This window comes from Dendropsophus ebraccatus, chromosome 1 (genome assembly GCF_027789765.1).
Source record: "Dendropsophus ebraccatus isolate aDenEbr1 chromosome 1, aDenEbr1.pat, whole genome shotgun sequence".
Lineage (NCBI taxonomy): Eukaryota > Metazoa > Chordata > Amphibia > Anura > Hylidae > Dendropsophus > Dendropsophus ebraccatus.
Genome location: NC_091454.1, coordinates 228581595 through 228606187, shown reverse-complemented (window position 1 = coordinate 228606187; position 24593 = coordinate 228581595). Strand labels below are relative to the sequence as shown.

The window sequence follows — 24593 nt, the reverse complement described above, 5'->3', positions numbered from 1 at the left end:
ATAAACCTAACAATTTTTTTAAGTTTTTGGGTACGGTTATACTTTATAACTAGTTTAGAGACTCGTGTGAAGATGAGTTTTGTAGAACATAGCACATACCCTCAAACTTAAACTAGTCTGAGGGTTCACTCACATGTTTACAATATCTGTCTGCAATGGGGGACCCCCAATTGTGTACATTATTACAGACCCATTCATTTCTATGGCCCCATTCACATGCCGATAGGTACTACTGGTCCATGTCAGAGCCATGATGCATGCTGCAAGAAATACTGGTCTGCCCTAGTATGGCACAGATCACCGGTCACCTCTGAATTGGTCTGTACAATTGCTCACAGCTACAGTTGCAGTGATCTCCATACCTGCGGGTCTTCGGCCAAAGACAGCACTACTAACATATTAAAAGGGAACTATCAGCAGGTTACACAAATCTAGTGGGCTCCCTAGTGGGCACAGGGGTGTGAGGAAGAAGGTATGTCTCTTACCTTTATCCTCAGCTCCATTCTTGTGCTGTTAGTTGTGCCTGGTAAGCCATTAGGTACACTTGAGGGTGGGCATCGTCCCTCCAAGCACCGATCCATCCCACCTTAAGTCAACCCCTTCCATTGCCGGGGCAGATAACCATGCTGGGGGCGGGGCCAATCAGCAGCTAAAAGCTTAAGGACTAGAGACGAGCGAATAGTGAAATATTCAATTTCGTTGTACAATAGCATAATTAAAACGTATAAATGCTTGTTCAATTAAATATACTGTTAATAAAAAAAATAATATATAAATAAATGTATATATATATATATATATATATTTAGTTATTTACAGTACAGTAATACCTCGGTTTTCGAACGCTTTGGAACTAGAACTGCTTGGTATTTGAATGAAAATTTACCCAGAAGTAGTGTCTGGAATTCGAACTTTGCTCAGTTTTAGAACGTTTTTCGAACGTTTTTGCGAGTGTGGATGGTGGGTTGTACCTGGCGAGTTAAGCAGTGGTGAGGCTTCACATACAGTACAGTGCTGTATAAGACTGCTGGAGTGCATATACAGTGCAGTAGTAGTACAGGCAGTGCACCACCATCTCCCATACATTACAGTGCTTGGATGGGGGGGACGCTATACAGTAAAGGAGGGGTGAGGAGTTGGTGACTACTGTACTATAATTGCTGGTTCTGATGAACATTTCTTGTTTAATGTCCTGTACACTATATAGTGCTGTGCTGTACTGTAGTGATTATACTGAGCACTTATCAGTGTAATAAATGAGTATTGTAGGTAATTATTGGTGGCTGCTGGAACCAATTAATCACATTTACATTATTTCCTATGGGAAGACACTGCTCGGTTTTCAAACTGCTTGGTTCTCAAACTGCCTTCCGGAACCAATTAAGTTCGAGAACCGAGGTTCCACTGTATATTTAATTGAACAAGCCTTTATTAGTTTTAATTATGCTATTGTACAATGAAAATAGCTTTATTAGAATAAAAATTTGCTTTATTAATTGAATATTAACTACTACAGGAAGCTGTTTTAATGCCGGCAATTACTATTGCCGGTAATACAGCTTAATGTAATACTTAATACTTTACTTTAATTAAAACAGCAAATGTTTCTTCTAATTATGCTATTTGTTTTATCACAATAGCAACATTAGAAGAAACATTTTGTTTTATATGTCCAGTCAGCTGATTGGCTGGGCGGACATATAAGGAGCCGGCAGACTGAGCTCAATGTGCTGGGGACCGGTGAAGACAGAAGAGAGAAGACCTTGGAGGGTGAGTAGAAAGCTCCCCCCTCCCCTTCCTTGTTGGTATGGGTGCAGTCTGACATCAGTCTGGCCCCCAAGGGGTTAAGTGGGGACCCTTACTTAACCCCCTGGGGGCCAGATTGTTCAGTATGGCACCCAAAGGGTTAAGGGGGATGCAATGCATCCTCCTTTAACCTTTTGGGTGCCACACTGTAAGCAGCGATTTGTAAAGATGCTGCATACTGTAAGGTGCACAACACCGCTCACAATGATGGGTGTTGTGCTCCTGTTTGTGTGCTTTTTTTGTGTGTTTCTCCCTTTTTGTTTTTCAGATATCGGTATCCTTTGGATTACGAAGGATTCGGTGGACTGCGTCGATGACCAGCGGTTGTTGAGCTGTATTACTGCATTAATACTGCATTAATACAGCTCCATGTAATACTTAATATTTAATTAATAAAGCAAATTTTTCTTGTAAGAAAGCTATTTTTGTTGTACAATAGCATAATTAAAACAAATAAAGCCTTCTTCAATTAAATATACTGTAAATAAATAAAAATATATATACATTTATTTATATATTTATTTTTTTTATTAACAGTATATTTAATTGAACAAGCATTTATTCGTTTTAATTATGCTATTGTACAACGAAAATAGCTTTCTTACAATGATGCCGGTAATACCATTCCCTGTAATACTGCTTTCCTGCTTTCCCAGGGAGCAGTAAACTTTATTAAAACAGCTAAACAATTGTTAATTGTTTAAGTTAATTTAGATTCGAATATTCGATCACATATCCAACTCAAATCTTTCGAACAGTGCAGTATTCGATCGAATACTATTTGCTCATCTCTAATAAGGACCTCTGCATGAGACATAGAATGTGGTAATGAGGAGTCTTAAGGAAACTTTGCTCAAGGCAGAAAGGGTTGCAAAGACAAGCAGGGGTTAAAGAGGGTTAAAGACAGTAGTCTGTATGAGAGAGCGGGAACCATGAGCAGGAATGAGGGACCGCGGAGCTGAATCAGTCTGATGTCTGCATTCTAAGCATACATTCAATGACAACATTCTAACCTACATTCTAAGCAAACATTCCGTGACACATTCTAACCTACCATTCTAAGTCTACATTTTGTCACAGCATTCTATATCACAATGTTGACATAGAAGTTAGGTTTAGAATATTGGCATAGTATGTTGTTATAGGAGCTTGACATAATACTCAAATCCTACATTCTATATCAACATGCTATGACAGAATGTTGAAGTGTAGCTGTCATGTAAATGTCATTTTACAGAAATCAATAACTAGCAATAGTACAGGCGATTTTAAGAAACTCTGTAATAGGTTTTATTGAGCAAAAGAGTTTCTTTCTGTACTCCAAAAGCTTTCTTTTCCTACCTCCCCCCTCATTTCAGAAAAAGCAGGATTTCTGTGTCTAATATGCTCTATGGAGGGGCTCAGGGGAGTTAGTGAGCACGGGACCTAACCAAGTTCCCAGATAAGCACTGACCTGTCTGACCTGTGAATTCAGCCTTTTATGTGCCCGGACAGTCTCCAAACTGTATGGCTGTTTCTCTGCTCTCCCTGCTCACTCATCCCTGTCAGCCCCTCACCCCTCTATAGGTCATAATGGACTAAGCAGAACCCGTCTTCACTTTGCTCCTCTGTAATAAAAACGGCAGAAATAGAAAGTGTGTGTGAGGGGGGGGGGGGGGGGGGGGGGGGGGAGGCAGCTTTTTGAGTACAGAAAGAGGCATTTTTGTAGGTTTACAGCATTCTAAGTTAACATTGCCTGCATTCCTACATTCTATGTCAACATTCTAAGGTTGTTATGGGGGGGTGGTGGGGAAGTTTGTGTGCCGGGCTGATTTTTTTTTTGTCACAGTCCAGCCCTGCTCAGGACTACTGTATTACCATCTGCCACTCGCTCCATTATATGTCTATAATGACTTGGTGGAAATCTCTGCCTTCTATCTTATGTTGCCTTCTCCAAAGGCCACTTAAATTCATTAATACAAACAAGCTCTACATACAAAAAAACAAACCTAATCGACTACTGTGAAATCCCACCACTGCTCATACTGTCCTGCTCTGATATCTCTTATTGTACCAGGGTAACAGTGTATATTGTATATACTCTGAGGAACAAAAGATAATAAAGGCCATTGAGGAAGCAATATAGAACTGATGTCTTCATTTATTAGACATAATGACCTGGGTTTGAGTATCGAGTATGAGTGGAGAGGGACACCATTCATGGGCCTTTATGCTCTAGTAATGCCAGGCTGCTGCTGCCTGCTTTGTATTTTGCTGGTCTTATAAGAGTGGAAAGGGACACAATTCATGGTCCTTCCTGCTCTTGTAATGCCAGGCTGCTGCCTGCCTTACACCACTTATCCCACCCAGGTGGTGTAATTACTTTTGCCAGTATAAGTAGGATCTTGCATGCCCAGAGCATAGGCTTATTATATGCCATGGAGAGGCCATAGTACAGTGTAGGAATGCCCTGGTATGAGGCAACCATAACGTGGTGGGGTAGTTTACACCATTTGCAAATGGTAACCAAGAGCCTCATTATTTTTTTTGGGGGGGTGCTTTTAACTATTTTCATGTCTATAGTGGGTCTGTATCTTGCCACTGCGGTGAGCTGCTGCATTTTTTTGTGTTTTTGTGTGCTGCCTGCCTTGTATTTGGCCGTTGTTATTAGGGTGGAAAGGGACACTATTCATGGTCCTTCCTGCTTTAGTAATGCCATACTACTGCTGCCTGCTTTGTATTTAGCTGGTGTTATAAGAGTGGAAAGAAACACCATTCATGGTCCTTCCTGTTCTAGTAATGCCAGGCTGCTGCTTCCTGCTTTGTGTTTGGCTGCCTATAAAACAGCAAAGGAACTGATTTTATTTTAAATAAACATCTAAATAATTACCAAAAGAAATAAATGGCCAATTGTGGTGAAACCTCCAGAAACAAATCTTGGGGTTCTCGCTCATCATTAGTCATAGTAAGTACATATCAGTATTTTTACATTAAACATCAAGAATCTTATAAGATTATTTATGTAAAAAATAGATAAAATATGAAATAATGACATGATATTGCTTGTTCATTTTCATCCGTTCTCTGGGGCCCCTAGGAATACATACAATAATTGTCCAAGGAGAATGAGGTTTATTATAAAACAGATGAGGATTTACAGCATTGTGCAGCATGTTGTTCCTGTGTGCCCGGACACCATGTCAGGCAGGTAACAGACCGAGGTTTTTCTTAGTACAAGTGCTGGATATTGTAGGCAATATAGAGACTTTATGTAAGCCGATGGATGAGACCATTACAGGAGGGGGACGATGTTCTGACAAAGTTGATGCATTAGAAGTACAATAAAGTCTCATTACATGACTTATAGATCCACAGAGCTGAGATATCAGGAGAAAGTCTGTGGTATGAAATTCTGGCCAGGTGAGTTTTTTTGTGACTACAGATAGCTGCGATGTTGCCCTCCCATCATGTCACATTGGTGTCCTAAGACCTGAACTATGGGGAGGAGTATGGAAAGGACAGACAGAGCTAAAGTGTGGTGAAAACAACATTTACAATGTGGAACCATGTGACATTTGAGGTCATACAGATGCAGCTGTATATTTTACACTTTTTGCCAGAGACGGGTTCCATTATAGATCAAAGAGGCCCGACTCCTGTAATGAGTGGTACTGAGGCAAGCTGAGGAGTGAAGCACACATGGGATATAATATATACATGCTATGAGTCTCCGGCAGACACTGGTCAGCTTGGAAAAGAGATCCATACCAAGAAGAGGCAGCAATTTGGCCAATCTATGGTGGAGATACAGCCCATCCTGTAGCATCACAAAGCCCAGTACTGTGTGTGTTATAGGGTCCACGTTAAACCACCATAGTCCACCATAGTAAAAAAACTTAATAGCAACCCGAGGGGCTGCTATCGATATTGAAAGATGATCTTGTAGATTGGGCATAAAAAGAGATGGAAGGAAGAGGGAATGCTGGGGTCTTGGCAGCACCAATATCCCAAATTGGCTTAGTAAATTTTATTGGACTGAGTAATGTTGGTGAGAAGCTCAGAGCCCATGTAGACCATAAGAACATAAGGTTGGATTGTTGTCATGCTGGGATGTCTAGGAAGGTATCCTACACAAAAAATAGAGAGCTAATAGTCATAGACGTCTGGCATAGGGACACCACCATTAGAGAGGTAATAGTTAGTGATGAGCGAGCATGCTCGTCCAAGCTTGGCACTCGATCTAGTATTAGGGTACTCGATGGCACTCGTTACTCAGACGAGCTTCTCGCGATACTCGAGAAAATCTCATCGTCCATTTCCTGTAAGTTTGGGCGCTATTTCTCAGACAATCAACATGCAGGAGACTCTTTGGTACATCCTGCGATCAAGTGGGACCCATACATGTCGATAGCAGTGATTGGTTGGCCAGATCAGATGACCCTGACATATAAAAATTTATGCCGGCGGCGCTCAAAGTCAATAGGGACAGAGCTGCTGCTGGTCAGGGAGAGCGTTAGGGAGGCAATTAGCATTCCAGTAGTCAGGGAATACTAGATAAAGAACCCAACAGCCCTTGTAAGGGCTTAAAATCTTAATTTTTTTTGGATTACTCCAGACTGCCGGATGGTATTTTTTGTGGCTAGTGCTGCTGCTGCTGTTGTACATTGTATTGCTGTGATTTGTAGTACAGCTGCATAGAACCTCACTGCTCATTGTCCTGTGTAACAGGTGGCATACACCATATACCACCACTTACACAAAAACTAGTGTGCTCTCTGCTAATTGCCCTGTGTAAGAGGGTGGAATACAGTTTATAGGAGAGATGAGAGAGTGTTGAAATATTCGACCTTTGAGAAGTCGAATCGAATAGTCACCGAGATTCAACTATTCGAACGAATATTCGATCCCATTATAGTCTATGGGGAAAAAAATTCTCGCCACTTGGAAATGCAAATTCGACCACTTGGAGGTCACCAAGTCCCCCCTAAACAATGCCAACACCTCTGGAATGACACTGGGACATCAGGGGGAGCATGCCTGGGTGCACCCAACATCCCAAAATCGCAGTATAATGGCACTCTCCGCAGTTGCGAAGGAAAAATATTTGCAAACGCTTTACGAACGTTTAGGGCGATGTTCACTCATTTCCTTCGTATTTCTTGAGCAGCGTTACATACATGACATGATCCCAATGTGCGTCCGTAGAGTGTCATGTTATTCGCGCGTATCACGCATTATGCTGTACGAACGCTAGGCCGCAGCTGATCAGAGATTAGGAGAGAGAAAAATGTCCAGGAGATCGTCCCCTTCTGGCGATGAAGAGCTGAAGCTCATGGTCAAAATCATGGACCAAATGGATTATGGGCTAGAACGTGTCCCTGTCACTAACCCCAATACTCATAAAAGGCGGATAATAAGAAAGGTGGTACATGGCCTCCAGCAGGATCTCAACAAGAGAAGGACCCCCGCCTAAATCCAAAAATAATGGTCGGACCTAAAATATAAGAGTCCCCGGAAACTTGCAGAGATACGGCATGGTGAGTAATATACTGGGATCTGCTGTTGGGGTGTGTAATATACGGGAGTCGTGATACTGACATGTGTAATATACTGGATTCCTGAGAGTGTAATATGTAATATACTGGGATCTGCTGTTGGGGTGTGTAATATTCTGGGATCTGCTATTGGGGTGTGTAATATACTGGGATCTGCTATTGGGGTGTGTAATATACTGGGGACTTTCACGACCCTTTTATTTTGTACCCACAGAACCCCCAACCGATTGCCAACACATAGGCCCACATATATCATATTTTCCCTCCACCTGTCATGTGCAGCCCACAGCATATGACCCTCCTCTCATAATTTAAGGATTGAGCAGTTTTTAGGAATAAAACAGCCTAGGATGATGATGCTGATGATGATGTTGATGACTTCTATACCTTTTTTTTTTTTTTAAATATCTAATTGAAGAACGAAGGCGGCAGCGCCACAGAAGGGCAGCTGTTCGGCCCACAGCAGATGAAAGTCGGGAGTTGGGACCGTCTTGTAAGTGTAAACATTTGCATGTATATATAGGCTAAGTTCACACAATGTAACAGGACTTGCAGCCGGTGTCGGACTGGGGTACCTTGGGCCCACCAGGGAATATTTTATTCTAGGGGCCCACCCTACATACACCAGATATACCCAGTGGCCAACATTTCACAATGCTATAGTGACTTTGCACAGTGCTGTGTATGTGACCGGCAATTCTCGCTCACTGTTACTAACTGGTCAGACACTCCAGGGATGGGGACCTGGACACCCGAAGGCATGATGGGAGTTGTAGTTTTGCCACAGCTGGAAGGCCAAAGGTTCCCCATCCCTGTTCTAGTGTATAGGAGCTGTCCAGGCATGATGGGAGTTGTAGTTTTGCCACAGCTGGAAGGCCGAAGGTTCCCCATCCCTGTTCTAGTGTATAGGAGCTGTCCAGGCATGATGGGAGTTGTAGTTTTGCCACAGCTGGAAGGCCGAAGGTTCCCCATCACTGTTTTAGTGTATAGAAGCTGAAGACATGATAGGAGTTGTAGTTTTGCAACTGCTGAAGGATTGAAGGTTCCCCATCCCTGTTCTAGTGTATAGAAGCTGTCCAGGCATGAAGGGAGTTGTAGTTTTGCAACATCTGGAAGGACGAAGGTTCCCCATTCCTGTTCTATGCAAACAGCACAGCCTTCCCCTTAAGTTTCTTGAAAGGTGAAGTCCTGTGGCAGGGGGCAGGAGCAGCAGCCGGACACTGGTAACCAAAGACCCCTGTGTCATATAGCAGGAGGCAGGGGCGGCAGCCGGACACTGGTAACCAAAGACCCCTGTGTCATATAGCAGGAGGCCGGGGCAGCAGCCGGACACTGGTAACCAAAGACCCCTGTGTCATATAGCAGGAGGCAGGGGCAGCAGCCGGACACTGGTAACCAAAGACCCCTGTGTCATATAGCAGGAGGCCGGGGCAGAAGCCGGACACTGGTAACCAAAGACCCCTGTGTCATATAGCAGGAGGCCGGGGCAGCAGCCGGACACTGGTAACCAAAGACCCCTGTGTCATATAGGAAGACAAGAAATATCACATCAGGCTGAGAAGCTTCCAGTTATGTCTCCCAATGGTGGATTTACCACATGTACTGTATACAAGGGCCCGGAGAGGGAGAGGGGCCCCGCTGTAATTTTCAGCCCGATCATTGTAGTGCAGGATGAGAGGGCTAAACATCATAAGGAACAGGATAGAGGAGCAGGAGCTGTCAGCTGTGCTCTGCTGCAACTAATGGGGTCTGTAAATCAGCCTCCAGCGTCCTGCACACAAAGAGGGAGAGAAATAAAGGACCTGAATCACATGACCCACAGGTCCTTGATGTTACAATGTGGAGGGACCAGCTAACTACAGGGGAGAAGAGGGAAGACAGAGCTGAAAGTGCTGTGTGTACGTGTGTGTGTCAGTGGGTGTACGTATGTGCTGTATCTCTGTGTGTATATAAATGTATATGTCAGTGTATGAATATATTTACTGTATCTGTATGTCTGTCAGTGTGTGAATCTACTATATCTATGTGTGTCAGCCAGTGCATTTTTTTATATATTTGTATGTATTTGTCTTTGTCTGTAGTGTCTGTGACAGTGGTGTGAATGTATGCATTTTTTTATGTCAGTGGTGTGTGTATGAATGAATGTATGTATGTATGTATGTATGTATATGTGTGATTGTGTGTGTGTGTATATGTGTGTTTGTGTGTGTCAGTGGTGTGTGTATGTTCTGTGTCTGTCTGTTATGAGTTTAGATGTCTGTCAGTGAGTGTGTGTATATGTGTGTTTGTGTGTATGTTCTGTGTCTGTCGGTTATGACTGTATATGTCTGTCAGTGAGTGTGTGTTTGGGATTTGGTCCCCACCATAGGCAGTAAACATTTGGAGCACCTTGATACTAGTGTATGTAAAAGTGTTCTGGTGTGGTTTGCTTATGGAGGGGTCCAAGCACATTTTTTTTAAAGGGACCCTATGTGTTGGGCAGTATCATAGGACACTTATGGAGACAGGCCACAATTCTAGAGGAACATTCAGTAGGTGGGTGTGAGGGAGTCTGGCATCAGATACTTGGTGTACTCTATACTCTTTACTGATTATTAAAGTTTTTATCCATCATCGATTTCTCCCCAACAGAGTAAAAACCAAATTAAACAAAATGAACCAGACGCAAGTGATTATGTTTGAGTTTTCTGGACTCACACAAGATCCGGCACTTGCCATCTTCCTCTTCGTATTCTTCCTCCTGGTTTATGTGATAACAGTGGTCGGTAACGTTGGGTTGTTCATCATTGTCCATAAGACGTCCGCCCTCCACACTCCCATGTATTACTTCCTCAGTTACCTCTCGATCGTGGACCTCTTGTACTCCTCTACTGTGACTCCTAAGATGATCGCTGACCTTAGCTCTGTGAGGAAGGTCATCTCCTTCACTGGTTGTGCCATCCAGTACTTCTTTTTTTCTACATTTGCAGCTACAGAGGTTCTTCTTCTCTCCACCATGTCCTATGACCGCTATGCTGCTGTCTGTAAGCCCCTACATTATGTGTCCATAATGACCAAGAAGAAATGTGTACTCTTAGGTCTCTTTGCTTTTTCTTTTGGCATCTTGCCATGTTCGGTGCAAACGTGTTGTATATTTAGTCTTCACTACTGTGGTCCAAACCTTGGCAACCACTTCTTCTGTGATGTCCCGTCTGTGCTCAAGCTGTCCTGCTCCAACACCTTCACCTGTGAAATAATCAATTTTCTCTGTATAGGATCTTACAGCATAGGCTCCTTGGTCACCATACTGGTCTCATACATCTATATACTGGTGGCCATTCTACAGATAAACTCTACAAAGGGCCGACAAAAAGCGTTCAGCAACTGCTCCTCACACATCATCTGTGTCTCCATCTTCTATGTGTCCGTGTTCCTCACTTACTTACATCCTCCTTCTGAGGGCTTTGAGAAACAAGACAGGGTGGCGGCCATCTTTTACTCTATCATGACACCCATGTTAAATCCTTTCATTTATAGCCTGAGGAACCAAGAGGTAAAGACGGCCATAGTAAATATCCTCATCTGGGCAATGCACTGTCTTCAGGGATTGGGCTAGAGCTTTAAGAAAGCATCAGGATAAGAATGAGTAGAGCATAAGCGAGCATTGGGCTGGCGTTCTAAGAAAGTATCAGGATAAGAATGAGTAGAGCATAAGCGAGCATTGGGCTAGCCTTCTAAGAAAGTATCATTATAAGAATGAGTAGAGCATAAGCGAGCATTGGGCTAGCCTTCTAAGAAAGTATCAGGATAAGAATGAGTAGAGCATAAGCGGGCATTGGGCTAGTATTCTAAGAAAGTATCAGGATAAGAATGAGTAGAGCATAAGCGAGCATTGGGCTAGCGTTCTAAGAAAGTATCAGGATAAAAATAGAATGAGTGTAGTAAAACCGAGCATTGGACAAGTGTTCAGAATAGATTACGATAATAACTTCTGGTAAATATCAATAAATAGATTAACACCTACTTAACAAATATGGGAAAATATAACACATCTTCCTTTATGATAGAGGTATTATGGGAAGGGGGGAGGGGTTGATCCCTATTCTCTTGCAAGCTAAACGTCCAACCAGTAATGTCCATATCTTTTGGCCAGGGTTGCAAATGGGGCATCATTTAGTTTAGCATCAAACCAATTGTGATTTAAGGAACAATATCTCCAGTGAGAATCGTAATGTGGGTCTTCTGGATGTTCCCAAAGGAGAGGATGACCCTTCAAAGACGTCTCCTGGGGGAAACTTGCTTCATGACAAAAGGCCAAGTCCAGCCCTGAAAAGCTTTTCTGTGAGTTCTTTTTAATCGCTTAAGACTTTCTAGAAGATGTTCATGATGTCCTCTGGACAGGTTCATCTACTCCACTGTGACTTTATCAGATGTCCTCAACTATCATAGTGGAATGCATTATTCTCTCCAGGTATTTACCAACTGTAGAGAAATGTTACTCGCCCTCAAAGCTTTCTCACTAAAATTTAGGGAAGAAAGGATATGCAGAATAGCTCTTACACCTCTTAAGCCAAGAGATGTCCCTTCATGTCAGGTCTCACTCTAACAAGGAGTCTTAGAAGACGTGTTAGAGTGTCACAGCCGCGGCGGCGTCCCGCGTTCGGGGCCGCCGCCGCGACCGCTTCCTGCCCCATGCAGCAGCCGGTGTCCATAGTCGGGGACCCGGCGCTGCTATCACCTCGGCCCCGGGGGGCGCCTCACCTCTCCACGCTCCTGTCTCCCGCTGTGCCGGCCGGCGCGCGCGTCCCCGCCTCCTAGGGCGCGCGCGCGCCGGCTGTCTCAGATTTAAAGGGGCAGTGCGCTCCTAATTGGTAGTTGCACCTAATCACTCCCCTATAAATCCCAGCATGCCCTGTCCCCTGTGTTGGAGCCTCTACATGCTTCCCATAGCGTTTGGCCCAGCTCCCTGTTGTTCCTGATTCCCGTCCGTTACCTGGTTCCTAGTCCCTGTTCCTGATTCCTATCCGCCACCTTGTCCCTAGTCCTTGTTCCTGGTTCCTGTTCCCCTGTCACTCCACCTGTTCCCGTGTCCAGCCTGTCACGTGCTCTCTCATCTGCAGACTATTGCCTGTGCCATCTCCTGTCACGCCTCGCCTGCCGTCACCAGCAACCAAGCCAGGGGTAGCGACCTGGGGGTCGCCTGCCGCAGCAAGTCCATCCCGCCTTGCGGCGGGCTCTGGTGAAAACCAGCGGCCCCTTAGACTCCGCTCCCTGGTGAGGTTTGTGCCATCGCTGGTGCCGGTCCAGTGGATCCACTACTCCGGGCGTTACAGTAGGCTCCAACCATGGATCCCGGCGAGGTGCCCGATCTCCGTGACGTCGCCAGAGTGGTCACTCAGCAGGCGCAACAAATCCAGAAACAGTCACAGCAGATCCAGCAACTCACTGCCGCCTTACAGCAGCAGACTACTGCCCAGCGCACACCACCTCCTGACGCTTCTTCTTCACTCCGACTGGCCCTCCCAAGCAAGTACTCTGGGGACTCTAAGTTGTGCAGAGGATTCTTGACTCAGTGCACCATGCACATTGAACTTTTGAGTAGTCAGTTTTCCACCGAGCGCTCTAAAGTGGCTTTCATCATCAGCCTATTAGAAGGTAGAGCCCTGGCCTGGGCCACGCCACTGTGGGACCGTGATGATCCAGTTGCTGCCAATCTCCGGGCCTTCCTATTCGAGTTTCGCTCCGTCTTTGAGGAACCTGCCCGTGCTTCTTCAGCCGAGACTGCTCTCCTCAACCTTTCTCAAGGCAGCTCCTCTGTTGGTGACTACGCCATCCAGTTCCGCACCCTGGCAGCTGAATTGGACTGGAACGAGGCCGCCCTATTGGCCACCTTCAAGAAGGGCCTGTCTAGTCGAGTGAGAGACGTGCTCGCTGCCCGAGACCTGCCTACCTCCCTGAACGAACTCATTCTACTGGCCACCCGAGTTGATACTCGTTTTTCGGAGAGGGAGGAGGAGGTTCGGCATGAACATTTACTAACCCGTTCCCGTCGCCTTCCCCAGCTGGCGCCGGTTTTCCAGAATCCTGACCTTTCGATGTCCCAACCCTCTCCTGAGATTCCTATGCAGGTGGAACGGGCTCACCTGACGCCTGATGAAAGAATCCGGCGCCTGGAGCAGAATCTCTGTCTCTATTGCGGTGGTTCCGATCACTTCCGGCTGGGATGTCCCCTACGTCCCCAAACATCCGGAAAATGCTCGCACCTAGGTCCGGTGGGACAGGTGTCCCTAGGTGTGAATGCCACCATTCCAAGTCTGTCTATGCCAGTTTCCATCCGGACTCCCTCAGGACAAAATCATCAGACTACTGCCTTCCTCGATTCTGGGTCAGCAGGCAGTTTTATTGCGGCAACATTGGTCCAAAGATGGCGGCTACCCGTGACCCGACTAGCCAGGCCCCTGACTATCTCCTCGGTCACAGGCGAAATTCTTACCGACCGTGTGTACTACCAGACCGCACCTTTAGTCCTCCAGGTGGGTCCTTTACATCAAGAAGAGATATCCTTCTACGTCCTGCCCCATTCTTCCCCCGCGGTCCTCCTGGGACTCCCGTGGCTGCAAGAACATGCCCCTCAACTGGACTGGAGAACCGGGGAAATTCTCAGTTGGGGTCAGGACTGTTCCAACCAGTGTCTCAGGTCACCTCAGACCAAGTGTACTATGTCGTTTCCTGTCCCAGCCAAGCCTCTACCCGACCTACCGGCAGAAGACCAAGACTCGGCGGATGCCTTCTCTGCCGAGGTGTACCCTCTCTCCGTACCCAAGACTAAGGTCGTGTCCTCTCACCACCGGGAGAACTTACAGAAGGTCCGCGTCCACAGACCCACAGTCCCTTGCCATGTTTTACCGCCTGATCGCCTAGCACCAGTCGTCACCTCCTCGCTTCGGAGAGTACCCCCCGGAAAGACTCATGTTCACCCTGCGCTTCGAAGAGGTATTGTGAAGTGGGGTCATTCCTCGTTGGAGGCCGGGCACCCTGGAGTCCGTAAGACCGGCCAACGGATCTCTCGCCACTACTGGTGGCCCAGTCTGTTTCAAGATGTCAAAGACTTTGTGGCTTCCTGTGCCATCTGCAGGCACGAAAGAGGGGGAGGCCAAAGGGGGGGGGTACTGTCACAGCCGCGGCGGCGTCCCGCGTTCCGGGCCGCCGCCGCGACCGCTTCCTGCCCCATGCAGCAGCCGGTGTCCATAGTCGGGGACCCGGCGCTGCTATCACCTCGGCCCCGGGGGGCGCCTCACCTCTCCACGCTCCTGTCTCCCGCTGTGCCGGCCGGCGCGCGCGTCCCCGCCTCCTAGGGCGCGCGCGCGCCGGCTGTCTCAGATTTAAAGGGGCAGTGCGCTCCTAATTGGTAGTTGCACCTAATCACTCCCCTATAAATCCCAGCATGCCCTGTCCCCTGTGTTGGAGCCTCTACATGCTTCCCATAGCGTTTGGCCCAGCTCCCTGTTGTTCCTGATTCCCGTCCGTTACCTGGTTCCTAGTCCCTGTTCCTGATTCCTATCCGCCACCTTGTCCCTAGTCCTTGTTCCTGGTTCCTGTTCCCCTGCATCACCATTGCTCCTGTGTATTGCCTGTCACCTGCGGTTACGTCCACTGACCTCTGCAGCACCATCTCCTGCCTACTGCTCCTGCCACGCCTCGCCTGCCGTCACCAGCAACCAAGCCAGGGGTAGCGACCTGGGGGTCGCCTGCCGCAGCAAGTCCATCCCGCCTTGCGGCGGGCTCTGGTGAAAACCAGCGGCCCCTTAGACTCCGCTCCCTGGGGAGGTTAGTGCCATCGCTGGTGACGGTCCAGTGGATCCACTAGTCCAGGCGTTACATAGAGCTATTTTGCAAATCCCCTATTACTATTTTACTTACTATTTCCCTTTAGTAAGAAATTTAGAGACTTGGGGAGGGATAGGTGTATTCATATACCAGTATTATCTAAATCCCTGTCCCATGATTTTTGCCACGATTTACATCTCCTTGCATGGTAAATCCTGGGCCCCTTTGCCACACACCCCTGCCCGTTCATCAGGCAAGCAGAGCGTACATCCACATTCTTCCTACTGAGGGGTCTAGCACTGCATGCTAGCGGTACTTAATAGCAATAAAAGAAGTTTCTCTCTGTCTGGCTCTCTCCAACACTTCTGACTAAAGAAGACCCTCCCACTAGGAACTAGCTCCTTTTTATTGGGTTATCTTAGCTAGTGTAGGATTGTTGGGGCTATGTGTATGAGAGAGAGAGTGGAGGCGATAGGATAGAAAAAGAGGGAAAACAGACCTGCACCTGTGACAGGATAAAACACAACCCATGACAAATACAGTTAACCCATTGCTTTGTTCAGCTGTGCACAATACAATATATACAAGAAATACAGTAGTGACACCTAGTGGAGAAAACAAACAATACACCTCTCCTTCATCCCCTTTGTTAGAAAATGAGTGAGTTACTTTGATCAGGGGCATAGGAAACTTAGTGGCACACCTGTGTTGGAACTCTGCATACTCCCCCACTTGAAATAAGCCGTCCCCGGCATAGCACCTAGGGGAAAGTCACAAGAGAAGGTGAGTCCAGCATGGGTTACTTAATAAGGCAGTACATAAAGGCACACAGAAATAACTCAGCAGAGGGTCCATCTTTTCCTCACTTAGTAACACTTTACTCCTTCTTAGCAGGTGGCTGTGGAGTGGCAGACACCTTCTTCCTTGGTTGGGCAGGCAGTAAAGTCCTTGGTCCACAGTGAACGCAGCTTTCCATCACAGTGGTAGTAGCAGTAGTGGTCATAGGCATAGGAATAGAACTGGTAACAGCAACATTGTAGGTGACCTGTGGCTGCAGTGACAGTAGCTGAAGACCTTGGTAGCTTGGTAGTATTCCTCCTCAGCAGCTTTCCACCGGTGTTACTGCTTCCATGTTTCTTCCCAAACTTGAGATGCCAAGGGCCCGAATGGCTCCTGTACATAGTGACGTGGCCTAGACACTGCAGCAGCCCATTTTTCTCTGTCTCTTGTGAAAGGGTATACTCCACTATCTCCCCTTCTTTAAGGTTGTGCTTATTCACAGTGTGGTAGGCCCTTTTAACAGCCCTGCGGATGATAGGGAGGTGTTCGTCCGAGTATGAGTCCTGCAACATTCCAAACCCCCTTTCCTTGTCAAATCAAAATGACAGCAGCTGACACCATATGCTCAGGGCCGGCGTCAGCACAGGGCTTACTTGGGCAAGTGCCGGGGCTCACAGCTCTTCTAAGGGCACAGAGAGGGAGAGGGGCCCGGTGTTCTAATGTTCAGCCTGATCGCTGTAGTGCCAGGTGAGTTAACCCATTGCTTTGTTCAGCTGTGCACAATACAATATATACAAGAAATACAGTAGTGACACCTAGTGGAGAAAACAAACAATACACCTCTCCTTTATCCCCTTTGTGAGTACCTGAGTGGGCCACTTTGCCCATGTGCATAGGAAACTTAGTGGCACACCTGTGCTGGGACACTACATATATCACTAAAAACATGACAGGCTGACAATTCACTCCATCCCACTATATAGCTGTATTAGGAGGTGCGGACATGAATAAACTCTCCTGCTCAGAGACTCCCTTAATAGTAACATCTCCTGGTGGTCTAGGGCAGTGACTGGGTGAAGGGTTATGTTACTGTTAGCTTAGGACATTGATGGTAATGTCCCGGTGGTTCAGCATAGTGATTTCTTAAATGTTTCCCTTTCAGACCGGTCTTTGGAGGCCACCATAAAGGCATTTGCCCAGTTTGCCATCCATGAGTGAGATGGGGTGGGGGTGGGGGTCTCTGGGCGGCTGGAGGTGTTCTCTGCAGATAAGAAATAATAATAAATGATATTAGCTAATAATCTACAGAAGTGAGAAACATGATGTAAATAGGGGAACTTCTCATCATAGACTCGGAGGTGATTATAGAGTACCCCCCACGGACTCCTCACAGGGGCCCCCGGGGACCTACACACATACACACAGATAATGAAGACGGTTATATAAGGCTGGGGTCATAGGGAATCTGCTGGCAGGTGAGAGTCATCCATGTTACTGTAAATGTATATGGTTTTTCTCTCTCGTTCTTCTTCATGAATTCCATGTTTGGCTCTATGACATCTGCGAAACAACAGGTACAGAACCTTATATAGCCGGAGGCAGGGGCAGCAGCCAGACACTGGTAACCAAAGACCCCTGTGTCATATAGACAGAGGGGAAGAGGGAAGACTGAGAGCTGTAAGTGCTCTGTGTGTACGTGTGTGCGTCAGTGGGTGTACGTATGTGCTTTATCTCTGTGTATATATAAATGTATATGTCAGTGTGTCAATATATTTACTGTATCTGTATGTCCATGTCAATGTGTGAATCTACTATATCTATGTGTGTCAGCCAGAGAGTTTGTATATACTGCATGTTTGTATGTATTTGTCTTTATCGGTAGTGTCTGTGACAGTGATGTATATGTATGCATTTTTTTTATGTCAGTGGTGTGTGTATGTATGTATGTTTGTATGTATATGTGTGATTGTGTGTGTCAGTGGTGTGTGTATGTACTGTGTCTGTGTGCTTATATACGTATGTCAGTGTGTTTGTATGTACTGTATCTGTGTTTGTATATGAGTGTATATGTCTGTCAGTGAGTGTGTGTTTGGGATTTGGTCCCCACCATAGGCAGTAAACATTTGGAGCACCTTGATACTCATGTATGTAAGAGTGTCCTGGCGTGGTTTGCTTATGGGGGGTCCAAGCACATTTTTTGTACAGGGGCCCTATGCAGTCTTTTTCCGCCCTTGGACCTCCCCTATAAGTAACATCAGTCTTCAGGGCAGTATCATAGGCATTTAGATCGTGGACACTTATGGAGACAGGCCACAATTCTACAGGAACATTCAGTAGGTGGGTGTGAGGGAGTCTGGCATCAGATACTTGGTGTACTCTATACTCTTTACTGATTATTAAAGTTTTTATCCATCATCGATTTCTCCCCAACAGAGTAAAAACCAAATTAAACAAAATGAACCAGACGCAAGTGATTATGTTTGAGTTTTCTGGACTCACTCAAGATCCGGCACTCGCCATCTTCCTCTTTGTATTCTTTCTCCTGGTTTATGTGATAACAGTGGTCGGTAACGTTGGGTTGTTCATCATTGTCCATAAGACGTCCGCCCTCCACACTCCCATGTATTACTTCCTCAGTTACCTCTCGATCGTGGACCTCTTGTACTCCTCTACTGTGACTCCTAAGATGATTGCTGACCTTAGCTCTGTGAGGAAGGTCATCTCCTTCACTGGTTGTGCCATCCAGTACTTCTTCTTTTCTACATGTGCAGCTACAGAAGTTCTTCTTCTCTCCACCATGTCCTATGACCGCTATGCTGCCATCTGCCACCCTCTCCATTACCCATCCATAATGACCAAGCAGAAGTGCATGCTCCTAGGTTTATCTGCTTTTTCTTTCGGCATCTTGCCATGTTCGGTGCAAACGTGTTGTATATTTAGTCTTAACTTCTGTGGTCCAAACCTTGTCAACCACTTCTTCTGTGATGTCCCGTCTGTGCTCAAGCTGTCCTGCTCCAACACTTTCACCTGTGAAATGATAATTTTTCTTTTTATAGGATCTTACAGCATAGGCTCCTTTGTCACCATACTGGTTTCATACATCTATATACTGGTGGCCATTCTACAGATAAACTCTACAAGTGGCAGACAGAAAGCGTTCAGCACTTGCTCCTCACACATCATCTGTGTCTCCATCTTCTATGTGTCCGTGTTCCTCACTTACTTACATCCTCCTTCTGGGGGCTTTGAGAAACAAGACAGGGTGGCGGCCATCTTTTACTCTATCATGACACCCATGTTAAATCCTCTCATTTATAGCCTGAGGAACCAAGAGGTGAAGGCGGCCATAGTAAATATCCTTGTCCGGGATTTCAGGGATTGGGCTAAAGCTCTAAGAAAGTATCAGGATAAGAATGAGTAGAGCATTGGACTAGTGTTCAGAACAGATTCAGAAATTGTTACTTTTTCAAGTTTCACACCAGATTTTCTGCTCCCATAAAATGCATATGTATCAGGAGCATAAAGACCTTGTGATGGATTTGTTTAACTGAGGCATAGGCCCTAGGTTTCTATTATAAAATGTTTGTCCGATATTTTTTAACTTGATAAGAACGCAGAACCGCACTATTCTTTTGTATATGTTACATTTTGTATGAATCCAGAAAAAAGTCTATTCACAATATAGGATACTGATAGGATAGGATTAGGAAAGAACAGAGCACCTTGGAGGAGCAGAGGACAGGCGGGAACACTTAGGGGGAGCAGAGGACAGAAGAGGGCCAGGGCTGTATTAACAGCTGCTGCTGCCCTAGGCACTAAACCTGAAGACGCCCCATCTTCACGCACCTATTGGCGATACCAGACCTGACCAATACCACCATACCCCCCACCCCCCTGGAAAAGACACCAGATTTACTGGCAAGTCTGAACGGGAGGAGGGAAACTAAAAAAATAAAAACAAAAAAATTATTTTTTTCTGTCCCCCTGCTCCCTGGTGCTGCCCCCCTGCAAGGTGCTGCCCTAGGCACCGGACCACGGGTGCCTAGTGGTAAATACGGCCCTGAAGAGGGCTCCGAGGCGTGCAAAGAACAGGAGAGAGCATTTAGGGGGAGCACAAGAAAAAAGAGGGCACCTAGGGGAGCAGAAGACTGGAGAGGAATCCTAGGGGAGCAAAGGACAGGAGAGGGCACCTAGGGGAGCAGAAGAAGGAGAGGGCTCCTAGGGGAGCAAAGGACAGGAGAGGGCTCCTAGGGGAGCAAAGGACAGGAGAGGGCACCTAGGGGAGAAAAGGACAGGAGAGGGCACCTAGGGGACCAGAGGACAGGAGAGTCTACCTAGGGGAGCAGAAGACAAAGTATTAACTATATGGGACAGAGGACAAGCTAGAGTAGTTGGTGTAGGACAGAAAACATGATAGTATAATATATTTTACCTGTAATTCTCTGTACCGTCTCACAGTCTCTGTATCTTGTCACAGTCAGAAGCTAAGCTCTTGCAGCATTGCAGGTTATGTAGTAGCCAGGTCCTGCCAGAACTGCTGCATACATATAACAGTCACCTAGATGTATCCAGCCTGCTCTACATAGGGTCTGTGCTCGTGGTCTGGGCTTCTGTTACTAAGACCTCCCCCTGGGCTCTAAGGCATTGTAGTAAGTACAGAGGGAATGGGCCATCAGGATCTGACACTTGGACTAGACAGTTTTAGCATTGACAACTGTTAGAAGGCTTAGGGCCTTATGGCAACCTTGAGCATGACATATGCCATTCAGCCTGTGTCTGGCATCTCAGAACACAGTGACCTGAGGTTGTGTGACCCATGTGATGGCCAAAAGTGTAATGTACCATAGCCTTATAGTAGGGCTGCATGGGTCTTATAAACATTCACAGCTTACAAGCCCTTTCATTTAAGCCAATGACATCATTACTCACCATCATCACTAGTTGAAGTGTTCTTGAACAAAGAGAATGGGTTTTCTTTACTTACTGTTAGTAGATGGTGCTCAAAGTTTCATACAGGGTCCTGTGGGTCTAATGAAAATTATCCCCTCAATGAATGTAGTGGGCTGACGCTCCATTACACTTGCGCAAAGTAACTCTGGCAGGAATCGCATAAAAAGGGATAAAGGAGATGTCAGTATGTATTTTTCCCAATAGGTGTCACTTTTGTACTTATTATGTGTATTGTACAGAGCAAAGCTGAAGATGAATGGGTTAACTGTTTTGCGCACATGTTGTGTTTCACCCCGTCTCGGGTGCAGGTTCTTTACACTTTCTTTTTCTACCTATCCTACTTCTTCACTCTCCTCTTTCCACAGCCCACCAATCACAGCCTAGCTTAGGTCGACCCTATAAAAGGGAGGTTAATTCCTGGTGGGGAGGGACTGAGACATTCAAGCAAGCTACTTGTTTTCTTGTTGCTTACTACCAGCTAGCATTCAGTGCTAAAAAACCCTTGGGAGAGATTGCTGTCCTCTGAGGATAACCTTGTCCACGCCTGGGATATTTCTAAAAGACACAGGGCAGTGACCACTACAAAAGGTACAGACCCCAGTAGGACAAATAGCACCACAGCTGACGTATCCTACTGTATCACACAGCTCTTCCAGGAAGTCTTGGAAAGTCTGATTCGCCTAGTTGTAAAGTCCTGGGACCTCGTACTACCCAAACTTGGCACTCCGTGAACTAGTTAGGGCACAAGGCGATCAGATATTGTATCTAAACGTGATTATGAGTCTTCTGTTTTCTCTACTTGTTCTTCTACTCTACACTCTCCCTGCAGAGTACATTTCTACCTGGAAAAGGTCCCCAAGACACTTCCCTCCTCTACAACTAACTTCAACTACCTCCTGCCTGCACCTACATTCCAAGTTGCTGTTATATTGTATTGCACTGAAGTTTTCTACAAGTAAACGTAGTTACCCTGGTTAAAGTGTCACTGTCGTGAATTTTTTTTTGCAGAAATAAATAGTCCAGGTGATTTTAAGAAACTTTGTAATTGGGTTTATTAGCCGAAAAATGCATTTTTATCATGAAAAAGCAGTTTGAAGCTCTCCCCCCTGTCTTCATTGTTCTCCTATGGAGAGAGCTAAATAAAAGACCAAAACAGGAAAATAAAGAGTTAATCTACAAATACCTCACCCTTTATCTCCTCTGACAGTCACCACTGACCTCTCTGACCTCTGATTACAGTGTTACCCAGCTCCTGCCTGTAATCCTCTGTTATCTGCTTTCTGCCGCCGGCTAACTCCCTCCTCCCCCCTCCCCTCTCTATAGAACAGACAGGGTTGTGTCTGATGCAACAAGTCACAATTTCCTGATTTTTTGCAGTGAATGGAAAAGAGAGAGGGGGGGGGGGGGGAACCTGGAAAAATGCTTTTTAAATGCAGATAATGGCAGATTTGGCTAATAAACCCAATTACAAAGTTTCTTAAAATTGCCTGGACTATTGATTTCTGCAAAAAATAAAATAAAAAAAATAAAAATATGACAGTGACTCATTAAGTCATAGGACTGTGGCCTATTTTTGTTGCACCTATACCCACACCGTCTTCTTACGCTTGGTTACACTCAACCACAAGCGCAGTGCCCGTTTGTCTAGGGGAGGGTTCCAACACCACTCCTGGCCAACATGACAAGTACCCAAGTGACCCAATATCCATCGAGCTGCAGTACCGGCCGGATGATCTGTGTCATAGGACACAATGAAGCAAGCGGCCGGAACCGCTCGCTTCATTGTGTGAACTGACAGGGTTTCCTATAGCCGCAATTCACTGAATTTCGGCCGCAGAAAACTGACATGCTAGTTCTTTGCGACGCCGCATGGGACAGAACAACAGGCTATGTTCCCCTCCGCACAAAGCCATACTTTTACGTAGTGTGAACATAGCCTAAGTCTGCGACCAGCTGAGATTTAGCTTGCTAACCATTCGCTAAAAAGGTCACCCGAAACTTGAAACCTTCCCTTTCTCCTAAGGTTCTCTCTATCAACCAGCAAGCTCCCAAAAAAGTCTACAGGTGTAGTAGGCCCAGTATTGTGAGGAGTGTAGTGTATCCTGATACTGTCAGTATTTAACTAATCCTGTAGCCTTGCCATGATGGGCTAGTAAACCTTCTTTTAAGGCAATCAAGGGGACTACAATTCCAATCCACGTTGGGGATTTCAGAGCTTTTCTCCAAGCTCTGAAACTTCCACAAAAGCTTTAGTCTAGTCAGCAGTTTGGAAAGAGCAACTAAAGCCGACTTATGGCCCTATTCCACGGAACGATTATCGTTCATAAACTCGCTCAAACGACCGTTCGTTAACGATCAATAAACGACTATTTTTTACGAACGATTACACATTCAATGTAGTGGGAATGTGAAGGATACGATTATTTTGCGGTCGTTACATGATCGTTAAAACGTTCGCCAGGATGATAATGTAGGCGGAGAATAGAAGTTGGAGGTGTGAGAGAGGTGTGACAAAACCTTAAAAAAACCTTGACAATTTGATACTGTCCAGCCTACTGTACCCGCCTCCGGAGCTTGTAGTCTCCATTTTGATCATTGCCTTTGAGCTGCAGAGAGCAAAGCACATTGAGATTTCTGGTGGTTCTATTGTTCATTGCAATTAGAAATGGCAATGTTGAAGAGAAAGCGTGGGCTGGAAATTTTGACTGAGCTGATTAATCACCAAGAAGAACTGGACATCCAAATGGAGGAACAGCAATCAAAGCGTCCGCGGTTTTGGTCAAAGAAATGGCTCCAGCAGCGTGAAGAATTTTCCCATATGCCATTGCTCTGTGAGTTAAAGGAAAGAAATCCCGATGATTACCGTAATTATCTTCGAATGTCTTCTGATACATTTTCAAAGCTATTGGATCGTGTACGTCCTTTAATTGAAAAACATGACACTGTGATGCGTCCGGCTATTCCAGCCGAACAAAGACTTGCGGCCACTCTTCGTTTTATGGCCACAGGGAGGTCTTTACAAGACCTAAAATTCACAACCGCAATTTCACAGCCGATGTTATCTCGAATAGTTCCAGAGACGTGCACAGCTATAGTGACATCGTTGCAAGCAGAGTACTTCAAGGTAAAGGCCCCTGAACAACAAAGTCAACTGTTTGTGTTATTTATAACTCATTTACCACCTTCCCTAAAAATTATATATTTTTTTAACCCCCCCTAAAATTTTTAATTTATATTGCAGTTTCCAAGCTCAGAACAGGAATGGCTGGCTGTCGCTGATGAATTTAAAGAGCTGTGGCAATTCCCCAACTGCGGAGGGGCACTTGATGGCAAGCACATAAGGATTACGCAGCCGACAAATTCTGGTTCTTATTTTTATAACTATAAAGGTTTTTTTTCAATTGTTTTAATGGCTCTTGTCAATGCCAAATATGAATTCCTAATGGTGGATGTAGGTACAAATGGAAGAATGTCAGATGGGGGTGTTTTGGAGCGGACTGAGTTTTCAAAGAGGTTGCGCCAGTCAGCTCTGCATTTGCCTCGTAACGATAAGACTGTGTCTAATTTGAATTTTGTTTTTGTCGCCGATGATGCTTTCCCTCTGCATCCAAACCTCCTAAAACCTTACCCTTCCAGGAATCTCACAATGGAGAAAAAAATCTTCAACTACCGATTGTCTCGTGCACGGAGGGTGGTGGAAAATACTTTTGGGATCAT

The 24593-nt window shown here is 45.8% G+C and overlaps 3 protein-coding genes across 3 annotated transcripts in view; all 3 read left to right on the top strand.

The window, feature by feature from the left end:
• Positions 1 to 216: 216 nt before the first annotated feature.
• Positions 217 to 10935, top strand: LOC138786333 (olfactory receptor 5AR1-like). The gene is made up of 3 exons (XM_069963274.1): positions 217 to 226; positions 2075 to 2140; positions 9941 to 10935. The coding sequence occupies exons 1-3, from the start codon at positions 217 to 219 to the stop codon at positions 10933 to 10935; spliced, it is 1071 nt and encodes a 356-aa protein (XP_069819375.1).
• A 5710-nt stretch (positions 10936 to 16645) lies between these two features.
• On the top strand, positions 16646 to 19347 carry LOC138786330 (olfactory receptor 5AR1-like). Its single transcript, XM_069963260.1, has 3 exons — positions 16646 to 16673; positions 17089 to 17140; positions 18360 to 19347. The coding sequence occupies exons 1-3, from the start codon at positions 16646 to 16648 to the stop codon at positions 19345 to 19347; spliced, it is 1068 nt and encodes a 355-aa protein (XP_069819361.1).
• Positions 19348 to 23619: 4272 nt separating this feature from the next.
• Positions 23620 to 24593, top strand: part of LOC138786326 (putative nuclease HARBI1) — a 1272-nt gene continuing 298 nt past the window's right edge. The window contains exons 1-2 of the mRNA XM_069963250.1: positions 23620 to 24000; positions 24118 to 24593. The exon at positions 24118 to 24593 is cut by the window's right edge and continues 298 nt beyond it. Coding sequence (XP_069819351.1) covers positions 23620 to 24000; positions 24118 to 24593 — 857 coding nt within the window. The remainder of the gene's footprint in view (positions 24001 to 24117) is intronic.